Source organism: Cyprinodon variegatus, unplaced genomic scaffold, assembly GCF_000732505.1.
Source record: "Cyprinodon variegatus isolate N-32 unplaced genomic scaffold, C_variegatus-1.0 Scaffold186, whole genome shotgun sequence".
Lineage (NCBI taxonomy): Eukaryota > Metazoa > Chordata > Actinopteri > Cyprinodontiformes > Cyprinodontidae > Cyprinodon > Cyprinodon variegatus.
Window position 1 is genome coordinate 595,089 of NW_015150639.1, and position 11,662 is coordinate 606,750.

The 11,662-nt window shown below is 39.4% G+C and overlaps 2 protein-coding genes across 5 annotated transcripts in view; both read right to left on the minus strand.

Moving 5' to 3' along the window:
• LOC107087536 (voltage-gated potassium channel subunit beta-2) overlaps positions 1-9,551 on the minus strand; it is a 95,623-nt gene extending 86,072 nt beyond the window's left edge. For 2 of the 4 annotated variants that reach the window (XM_015379161.1, XM_015379158.1), the window contains exon 1: positions 9,398-9,551. The gene's annotated coding sequence lies outside the window, so the exon portion shown is untranslated. Of the gene's footprint in view, positions 1-2,061; positions 2,199-2,386; positions 2,580-9,397 lie in introns of those variants that run through there. The other 2 variants (XM_015379160.1, XM_015379159.1) reach the window with 2 other exon arrangements.
• Positions 9,552-9,726: 175 nt separating this feature from the next.
• Positions 9,727-11,662, minus strand: part of park7 (parkinson protein 7) — a 14,860-nt gene continuing 12,924 nt past the window's right edge. The window contains exon 6 of the mRNA XM_015379164.1: positions 9,727-10,121. Within this exon, the coding sequence (XP_015234650.1) occupies positions 9,961-10,121 (161 nt within the window). The 3' untranslated portion in view covers positions 9,727-9,960. The remainder of the gene's footprint in view (positions 10,122-11,662) is intronic.

Sequence of the window (11,662 nt, forward strand, 5' to 3'; positions counted from 1 at the left end):
TATCGGTTATCGGCTACATGAGTTTTAAAATATCGGCATATCGGATATCGGCCAAAATCCCAATATCGTGCATCCCTATTCCAAAGTAAAAACAGCACTGCGAGTCAAAAAAATTTGTTTTTTTGACATCCATCCCCATGAATACTGAGACGTAACTCAATGGTAAAGTAAATTATTCTTATTTCTTATTTCATCAATTGTGTATATTAGCTGCAACATATGAATCAAGATGCTATGACCAAAAAAAAATGATAACCGTTAATATATGATTGGCCGAATTTCGGTGTACAAGCTGAGGTATAACTAACTGGCCTACATAAAATAACACTATTACACTGAAGACAATTAGCAGTGCCGAAAAAATTCTAGTAACACAAAGTTTAGAAAGCACAGATTGGAGAAAAGAATAAAATAGGAATATTCCAGAACTGCTATGGCTTTTGCAATATTCTATAATATTAATCACTTTGTATTTTGTATTGCTGTAAAACTCTAAACTAATAATGCTCCCATGAAAAAACAGTTTAAAACACACTGCATACTGAATGTTTCAGACTCAGAAGGCACCAGTCATTGCTTTTGATGCTCAGTCTTATTCTGGCTCTAGCACTTTAAGGTGAACTCCTAGCACCCCAAACACTTTCTGTGCCCAAACTCTATTCAAGTAAAAAGGTTCTCTGACAGGAGGAAACCGCTTCTAAGCCGTATTCTGAATCTATAAAAGATAGATTCATCCAGCCTAGTGATTACTAGGGCAGACAAATATACCTGAAACTAAGATCATTTTTTGGGGGATTCAGGGGATTATTAATAATATTAATTTTATTAGTATTAATAATATTAATTGTAGTTGTGAAAAAGACAAATTCTCATTTTAAGCTTATTCCAATAGCAATAATTCTGGTTTAAGGAAGGGTGCCAGTGAATTTTAGGTTTCTATCGAGTCCATCAAGAGCTCTTGGAAATGAAACAAAAAATGAAAGGTTAATGTGTATTTGATGGCACAAAATAAAATTTGAACAATCAACAGTTAATAGATCTGTCATTACTTGTTTTATGCAATAACTGCACCAAACAGTTTCCTTTGAAATCACTAAGCTGTAGGCTCAGAATAATGGGAGCGCCATCAAAGAAATATGTTAACCTCATTTCTAGCATCCCTTTGAGTGTTTGACATGACACCTAATCAAAGTATTTAAGCAAAACACAGATTAAACAACGTTTATTGTCACTCTATATCATCTTGTATTTGTTTCAAAGAGATTTTCCTTTATTTTATTACTAGAAACAGTTTCTGGTCCCACCATCTGCGTCCTTTAAAAAAGAAAAACACAAAACAGCAAAAGATGTATGGCTGACAGTAAGATATTGTAGGAAAATAAATCAAATAAAAGTTCCAGCAACCTGAATAAAAGAATCTAATACCCAAGGACATCCTGTTTGCAGATATCTTAGGGGAATCTATCTTTTTTCTGCAGTACACTTGCAGCTGGCAAGCGTAAGGACACAAACCGATTTTTTTTTCTGCTTGTTACAGAGCACTCAACAGCTTACTGCACCAAACTAAACCCCTGCAGCATACCTCTCCTGTGCTTTCTACTTGGACCAGAGCCCATGGGCAAGCAGGCAGGCGAGCACACATCTCCATATAGCAGAACACACACACCTACACACATGTACAAGCACACACGAGCATGCTGAAACACTAGCCCCCAACAAACACCTACACTGAAGCACTCTGTTAACCGGACTAACCGTTCTCTTAGCAAAACACAAACAGGTAAACGTTGCCTCGGGGTGTTGCCCACTGTGGCAACAGCAACAGATGAAACTGCACCAGCAGCAAGGCAGGTGAGTTAAAACAGGACCAAACATTAAAATCTAATGTCTAAATGTATTTTAGCACAAGTCTGTAAGAGTATCTCTGACACTTTAGATATAAAATTGTTTCTTTCCCCTTTTTCATTAAATATTATGACATTGCAAAGTCTTAAGAACCAAACACATTTAGAAAAGTGATGGACATTCAAAGTCAGCAGAAAAAGAGAGTGGAATACATGCCTGCATAATAAGGTATGCAAAGAAGGTTTTCAATGCAGCAGCTGCAGCAGCAGTGTTAACCGCATAGGCAGCAGCTCTTCAGACGGTCAGAGAGATCTGGAGAGGTTGAAACATTACCTCGCTAGCATACTGCGTGATAACGTTAAATGCTCCTGCATGCAGAAGGTATGGCATTTGTTTCCCCAGTGGGATGAGACAAGCGCAATGACGGAACAAAGTGAGGGGAGAGGAAAAGCGAGAGGAGAGCGTAAGGGGAGAGAAAGATAACAGACAGGGAGCTTCAGACCTAGCAATGATGCTGTTTAACAAATAAAAACCCACCCACCTCAGTCTGAAGCAGATTGCTCACGCAGCAGCCAGAAAGGAGGAATGATGCAGAGCACCAGCCAAAATCCAAAATAAAGAGCAGAGGAGAAGCATAGGAGAGGGATGCAAGAGTGGAGACTGCAAGATCCACTGTGACCAAGATTGTGCGCAAGAACAACATAACATGTACGTCTGACACGATACCATGAGACTGAATGAAAGTGCAATTTGAAAGAGGAGGGAAAGGAAAAGCAGGGAATGAAGAGACAAACAGAAAAGACAGAACAAGTGTTTAAGCTTGGAGTCACTGAACAGAGCACATGACATAAAGGAAATGGCCCTCCCCTCGTCCTTTTGAACACATATTCACACACCTCCCTGTGTACTTTCAGCATGTAAGAAAGCATGCATTCGGTCAACCAGACAAATATTTTTGCAGAACAAGGATTGGCATGTTAAAAGCAGGTGTCCAAAATGTGCAAATGTGCAAATCAAAAGTATTCACGCTAACTGAAAATTTAGCAGTTTTAATACAGAATGCACTTTGCTGAGTTTTGTTTGTAAATATAAAATCAACAAGTTCCTTAAGTCAACAACTAAATGGGATGGTAAGGATGCGATGCACAAAACACTTGCAACATGAATAAAAATACATGATACTAAAAAGTGTGGTAGATGTGAAGGCTTCCATGAGTTAAGGCTGGTTCACACAAATAGGTTTTCTTCCCCAATTTGACAATCCTAGGGATGCCAAGATCATTAGAATGACAAATATGATCATCTTTTAAGATATTCCTGGGATGTTTGGTGAGTTAAGACGGATCTTGTCTGCTGAAGGCTTCCTGATCCCTCATCGCAATTTGCAAAATTCAACTTGTTGAATTGTCAGCCCGATATCCCAGTGCTTGTGGTGGTCCCCAAGTGTAGACAAAGACACAACCTGTTGGATGTTAGGTGTAGACAATCAGGAAGCTTTCTCAGGTAAAAAAAAAGACACACCTCAACAATTTAGTAAGTAAATTCCCTGCTTCTGGCATCTTCGCTAATTTAACCAACAACTTTTTTACTGTACCATTTCCTGTCTCTTACAACATCTGAATGAAATCTGTTTGTGTGTTGCGTTATGGTTGCCCTGTGGCTGTACTCTACACACTGTAATATCAAACCTGTTATATCTACATTTATCATGTTTGGGGTCTAGTAGGTCTTGCAAATTACCAGTCAATTATGAAATCTTGTCGTGTGAGCCAGGACATTACTAAGTGTGGCTCCTACCACCGTTATCAGACTGATCCAACACCCAGAGCTACATCACTGTTAGAGTCCACTTCCTTGACATCAAGTGGAAAGTAGAGTCTGACAGTATGTCAGAGCGACATAACACATTTCTAAATGATAGTTTTACATCAGGCTGAACAATAATTTAATGTAAAATTATGTTGCAATTTAATTTCACTCACCAATAACGGGGATGTAACATTTGAACACATTCCTAGTATCTCAATATAAGCTGCAGGCTGTGCTTACAGCATTTGTCACTGACAGGCATTCTGGGCACTGGCGATTTAAACCAAACAAAAAAAGGTGCAGCACACTGGCTAGATGGGTGATGATGTACACCACAGAGAGGAAGCCTGTACCCTACAGCTGAAATACTGCGCAGTTGTAAAGTTCCAAGCCGGTAGATTTCAGCTACTAAATAAGCGGTCAAGATAATGTGACCAAATGTCCCCATTTTGAATCACCTGTACATCACCAGAAGCTGGCGCAATCCTGCAAATGAAAAAAAAAAAAGAACAGAAAGAGAGAAATCGTACAGGGTTGCTGCTGAAAATATTTGCATTGGCCATATACCGTTTTCAAATATAAAGCCACATCAATGCAAACGACAAAAAGAATAACAGAATGGCTTCATTTTTACATCTAAAGGTCAATGTTTCCGTTACTTTAAATAATGTTAAATGTACAAACATTTAACATTTTTGACAATGAATAAAGAGCATAGCTATATATATATTAGACCAATTAAAAAAAGTTATAGAGAAAAGCGACCCTGTTTCTTATATTCTGCATTTGTCCACTTTGCACAAATTTGTACTTTAACAGCCATCTATAGTTTTTATCTTTTTTAAAGATGCATCATCTTTTGTGTCTCTGTGACTCACTTATAGCACTTCACAAAGCCATAGCTCACGTAAAAATTAAACAAATAATAAATGAAAGCCTTGGTAATGCCACTTGTGATGTTTCTATGTAAAGCAATCTACAGATGTCCTACTAACATGGATGAACTGGGAGTTCAAACTGCACAAAAATATTTTATTTTTCAGTTTTTAGGGCATGCGTATTGTGCAAAATATACATGATTATATATAAAGGAGGAGAGACTTGCTTATTGAGTTAAAACTCTTAAGAATCTAAAATCATATAGTATTTCTTATTGAGACAGGAAGCAGACAGACATGCATGCTGAAAAAAGCCTCCAAGTAACAAAACCTATTTTATACGTCTCCCACTCTCATGATAGTGCACTTGCAACTTCATGGAGATGTCCAGAGAGGCAATTATTTTTCCAGAAGAATCAATATATGGATATGAAATTAACTTCTGAACATCAAATTCAATTACCCTCTGCGGCATGGTTTGAATTTTAAGGGCCACATTAATGATTGCAGCTTCTGAGAAGCTGGCCCCACCCTGCAAATAATATTAGAAAGTGATGCAAGCTCCAATCGATTGACTATTAAACCACAGCACTCAAAAATCTGATAAGAGTTTTAACTTAGTGTTATTGATGTTTAAACAACATTTATAAAACTGACTGCCTTAATACTGTTAAAACAAATAGCATGAGGGCAGGAGCTAATCGTTACCGCTAGAATTAACTGAACGCTGATGGCCCAGATTTTTCCTCCTATTTTAGTGCAAAGGTCCGATTGACACAAAATCTTTGAACCTGCCTTGTAGCTGTCTCTCAATGGCGTCTGATTGGTAAATATTCTCCTTCAGCGTTGTACTTGAAGCAGATTTAATTGAGTGCTCCATTTCACATATGACATTAAGCATGGTAAATAACCTACAAGGCAGGCTGATAATGCCACAACAGAGACTCCCTCCATCAAAAGGGTAACACTCAAATATTGATGCATCTGCAAATAAAATGCTTTTGCAATACATTATTTTAAGCATGGAATAACTTTTTAAAAACTGGTCAACAAAAAATTGTGTGTCCAAACTAGAACTTCTAGCTCATGGTGAACTTTGAAGCTTGTCTTTCTGCTCCTTGTATATTTTTTAAACTGCGCAAATCATAAGTTAAAAGAAACGCTTATCTGTGACAAGAATATCCCATTTATTGGAGCTTTTTGAGCAACTCTTCATTTTTAAGACAAATTTTGAACATTAAATTGATTTTACAAGCATCTACCAGAACAACTTATTTTTCCAAATCATAATTGTTCTTATCAGAAATTGTAGAATAAATTTAGATAGATGGTTTTCTGGTCACTTCTAAGCGTGTTCCAAAATGATTCCCTAGTAAGTAGTAGGAGTGTAAATAATAATGGTTTTGTATCGATGCATCGATCCAACAGCCGACGATCCGATGGATCGATACGTCCGCAAGATTATCGGTTCATGTTTTTTTTTTTTCCTCCGGTCTATTTTTATCCATTTCCTCCTGGACGTAATTCTCCCTCCCGTGCTGCGGTGGCGCTAAACCTATTTTGCCCTCCTACCTCGCTTCCTGGTTATACTCTTACATCAGTGTGTGTAGTAAGCTTGACACAGACATTTTTGATTTATGCTCAATATGGAAGCGTGGTCTGAACTACACGCTGTGGGTCTAGATACGGCAGAGGTGGTGAGGAAGTGGGGGCGAGTTTAGCCCAACGACGGAGGGACATGAGGACCAAAAAGAGCGGAGATCCAGGTGAAAAAAGGGTCCCAGCAGTCTTGCGCACCTCGCTCTTCTAGCGGGTCAAACTTCACGAGTTGTTTTCCGCAATTTCGGTCATAAAAACAAAACAAGACGGCCTCCTGTCTGCTGCACTGTTCGCGGTGAGCTACAATTTGGGAGAGGTGCAGCGGAGGGGGGCGGTGACGTCTGGAGCTGAGGTATTGCATTGCACTCATTGCACTGATTTTGTGCAGTATTTTTTGATGCAAGGCCTTTCAGAATCTATAACGCAGGGGTATTATTATTTATCAGTGAATGAGGTTTTAATAGGAATAGGTGGAGTGCAACTTTTCTACTTCTTTTATTTGCTGTTGTTTCTAAAAAAAATAAAATGCATAAAGATATTACAGCTTTCATTGATTTATTTCAAATTTGAAACATTGTCTAGCCTGTAAGGTGTAAAAAAAAAAGTCACGTTGACTCAATTTATACAAACATACAGGAAGACCAAGAGAAGATTTTTAACACATACCATACATTTAATTACAAAGCTACTGTTGATCCAAGATGTCATATGTCCTATGTTAGCTTTATCATACCAAGCTGCAGAACCAAGTCCATTAATGTATCCCTTATTACATAACATGTTGCTGCATGGTAAAATTCGATTTGCGTATAAAATAGAAAATAAAAACAAGTGAGCTGTTGGTCTTTTATTGTAGACAGGCCACTGTGAGTAAGGGATCTAATCAGGGGATGCAAAAGACAGCAGTCTAATTGCATCATTAGCTAAACCACTGAGTCAGTCAGACTTCAGTCTCACCCTTCCCCCAGCCCACCGTCTTCTGCCCCATCCAGAAATAGGGAGCCAGGCCTCCAGCTCTTTACTGTACAGCTGCTCAAGCAGAATAATTCTAGCATGTTATGTGCAACAGCGCAAAATGTTAAAGTTCCATAAATATCCGCAGAAAAAAAAAGAAAACACAACGTTAATGAGAGTGCTATATGTTGTCATCAAGACAATTCAAGCAGTCATATGTATGCTTGCATTTGTCCTCCAGGGAGTGGTGAGGATTCGTTTTCGAGCTCGGATTCATATTGTAATGATGCTTCCGCAACATGCAAGACATAGACCTGTCTAAACTGACTAAGCTCAGCTTGCCTGAACTATCCAGATTGTGGCCAGAGGTAATCATCACACACAGGTGCACCTTTGTGATCTTGATATCATGTGATTTTTAACGGGGGGGGGAAAAAATCTCTCTTGATGCATTGAAATTGGTACAGTGCCACAGTCTTTTTTTAGACTTCCTGCTGTTCTTGTAGGAATGGTGGGTAAAAGAGCCAATTCACTAGCTTTCTGGTTTGGATGATTTCCGGGCCTTCTGAGGGGTGGTTTATGCTTTGCAGGCAGTGAGTGACTGTTGTCTAAATGGAACCGACCTAAGATTGTAAATTGATCATGACTGACACATGATCAATATAAATAGAAAATATGTCTGAAAAAGGTTTGAATAACTCCACTAAACTCCAATCCAGAACTGCGTGGTATTCTGGGGGGATGTAGGTGGAGGAAAGGATCTATCCTTTCAACATCTCACAGTAATAATACGCAAGTTAGGTGGTAAGCTGACCTATTTTAAAAGGTTCAAGGTCACATTTAGATAGGGTTAGGGATATAAACTAAATTCAGCTTTTTTTTTTCCCTTCCTCGTCCTTATTTTAAGTAGGTAAAGGAACCCTAGTAGATGTCTATTGATAGACCAATATAAAGGGCTTATATAGTGACATAATTTTTCAGCATATCGCCTTGCCATAACTCCACAGCCCTCCAAGCAGAGCCTATAGGGCTTTGCGATATGGCTGAAAAATGCATCACGATACAAGCTTTTCATATCAGTTGATTTAGTTTTTTTAAACCATAAAAAAAGGAAAAAAGGTGATAAAAAGATGAGCAAATAGAAACACTAAAAGTAAGCAGTAACCTTCACAATGAGGTCAGCTCCTACCATCAACCTTGTTTATTTTGGCCATGAGAGATGGAGAAGCTAAACCCTTTCCTCTTCCTACATCCCCCAGAATGCAATGTGATTCTGGATTAGACTAGGGTGAAATTATAGATCTTTCTATCAAACCTATTTTGTATTTATATGGATCATGTTTCTATTATTATTTATAGATGCAGTACAGTAAATACAAAATAAAACAAACACAACCAGAAATATTTCTAAGTACTTTGTGTGTATTAATCCATAACTGTCAGTTTTGCTGCTCAAAGGGCCCAAATCAGCAGCAGCTTAGTTTGCGCCAAGCTGACTCTGAAGGAGATCATTCCCTGGTAACTAGTCATCAGTTTACCAGAAGAGAAGCTGCTTTTATTTCCTGTTAATGTAAAAAGAAAAAAAGGGAGGTGAAAACAACACCTCTGGTTGTTCCTGTTAAAAGTGCAAAAGAAAATGTCAAGCCAGCAACTTGCCACAATCCTCCCATAAGTGAGGACAGCTCTTTCTATTGAGTCATGGTGCAGAGAGCTTCTCTTAGTCTGAGTTACCGTTTCCTGTCACAGTGGTGATTTGAATCTCAAGACTCTTGGTGTGTTTGGTTTCCCTGTGTCAGACAGAGATGGCTCAGGTCTTCTAACCTGCCGCACCGCATTAGCAACAGCTCTGCTGCAGCAGCAGCTGCTGAGGATGGAGAGCTCCTGAAACTGGCGGCTCCATGTCGGCTCACATCTGCACAGCGACGCTGTTTCCACTCATATGTTCAGAGCTTCTCTCAGCTGTGAGCGTCTCCTCCTCACAGCAGCGTTACTCAACCCCCCCCCCCGGGACTGCACGTCAATCCGTTTTAACCCGAATTGTGGCGAACCTGATGCTGCCCAATGAGAACGCTAATAATGACTACAACGACCATAATATGTTAATGGCTGAAAAGCTATCAGAGCCATTATTAGGTTAGGAACGCTCTGATCTCTGATTTCGACACCATTAGCTGCAACTTAACATGACAGACGCCGCGTTAACAATAAAACCCAGCTTTGAACGCAGCTGAGCTCATTTCTGTTATTTATACATGTTTAAATAACCTAAATAACACTTGTGGTGAGAGAAAGGGATAAATATTGAACCCTACCTTTGACAGAAACCTTCTCTTCCTTCTCGGCTGGGGGTGAAGACCCTCTGGACTGCTCTCATACAGCTACCATGCGCTGCAACTAAACCCCGCCCACTCACCCTAAATGCCTTCTTATTGGCCACTCAAAGCACAACTGCAGACAATCCGGAGCGCGTGATTGGTTGTAGTGAGCTGCCAGTCTTTTTGGATTCCTCTTCCCGCGCCCTGAATAGCTTTCCTTCATACGCTACATTATACAGCCTATATTTAGGCATTAAACAAGCAAGTAAAAACAAGTCAAAGTGACCTCCACCAGCAATACACCGCAAGGCATGACAAACCGCGTCTTCACACTTATGCTTTTAATGTCAGGTTGCACAATGAGAGCCGTCAAGAACAAGAGGAAGCTATTTAGATGATAAACCAAACAGGGAAATGCAGTTAAATCCTATGGAAGTCATTTGTGGCAACTAGCCAGTGATAAATTCCTCTTTATTTGACTTTATCTCATGCAAAGGAAGCAATATTGTGAGATTTAACTAGGTGCCAGTTTCTCCAGTGGTGATGGAACATGGCTGCAGTTAGTCTTTCAGAATAAGAGGAGCTTTGACTTGAGCTGCAACTTCAGCCCCCATCAGCTCTTCTACGATCGTCAGGGCAAACTCAAAACTGGTTCCTGGCCCACGGCTGGTGATGTAATGCCCATCCTTTTGCACTCGAGCCTCTGAATATTTATAGTGATCTAAAAAAGACAAAGAACAATAAGATTAACATGATGGCAGTGTACGCCTAGAGCAAAGAGCCACAGCTAAGAGATACACAGACTGACGATTTGCCTTTTTTTTTCCACCACTGCACTTAGTTCTAGTATATTCTGTCGAATTCCTGCATCATCCATCACCTCAGAGTGCTGTGCACTGCACTCCAACTGCAGAATGACATGATTCTTTACAAGAAAATGAGAGCTAGTACAGCACCATCTGCTGCTCTTTACAGATACTTACAGTTGCACCTGCAGAGATGCATTTGAGAGCTAAAGTGTTTTGCAAAAGTATTCATACCCTTTATATATATCACCATCTTAAATGACCACACAAAGCAATACATGACATGAAAGTTTGACAGATTGCATTTGTGTTCAGATCCCTGTGTAAATATAGTTCAGTATAATTGCATTGCATTTTGTGTATGTTTACAGCAGCTTTCATACAGTCCTACTGAGGTTAAGCTATTTTTCAAAGACAAAATAACAAATCTTGCTAGATGTCACGATGCATCTCATTATTCAAACAAAAAAAAAAAAAGTGAAAGAATTTTTTTATGCATCGATTCTTCTTTATTGAAACGTTTCACATCTTCTCCAAGAATGACTACTGGTCTGGTTCTGGGTTTTGGTTTTGGTTCCTGCTTTTCACATAATTGCTGCCTCTTTGGGTTTGTTGTGTGCTTTGAGGCAAGCCAACTTAGGCTAACCTGAAAAGCCATGTCCTGCATACATCTTTGCCTGCCGGTCCTTGAAGCTCTGACTCCAGGTGCGATCTCTGAACTACCCAAACATTTTTGAATGGGCTTTGCTTCTCCTTTCCAGGGTGACATTATCCCTGTTGTTTGTACCCCCCAATCACATCTTTTGCCTTCCTTCACCTCTGTCAATGCGCTTGGGCACAGACCTCGGCAAACAGCCAGCTTCTTTACAAATGACTGTGCAAGGTGTCAATGGTCGTCTTTTGGACAACTAAGTTTATATGTTTCCACATGATTGTGTAGCCCACAGAACTACTGCAGCTATGTTTCCATTAACCATCTATTTTTGCAAAATGTAATTAGGAAAAGAAATTTGCTTCAGTGTGGTGGTTTATTTGCAAAGAAAATATTTTTTTCTCATCACACGAGTCACATGATCTGCAACTGAACCTTAGTATCTTGTAAAGTAAAAGTAAACTTGTAACAAGATTAAGAAGAAGCTCATTAGAGCAGGGGGGCAAAATATGGTGTATCTCATGTGTTTACATCCACAGCTGCCATATTTTCAGACTTACTGCATGAACTAACGTACTAACAGAGGTGGGCAGAGTACCCAAAAACTGTAGTCAAGTAAGAGTAGCAGACCTCAAAATTTTTTTACTTGACTAAAAGTAAAAAAGTATTAAATAAAACGGGTTTTTGGGTATTAAGTAACTGTTGGATACTAACATCTTATTTAATGTTTAGAGATTATGCAGACAGGGTTGTGCTTCAGTGATGCAGCACTTAGCACGAACGACCCATTTCCTGTCAGCCCGC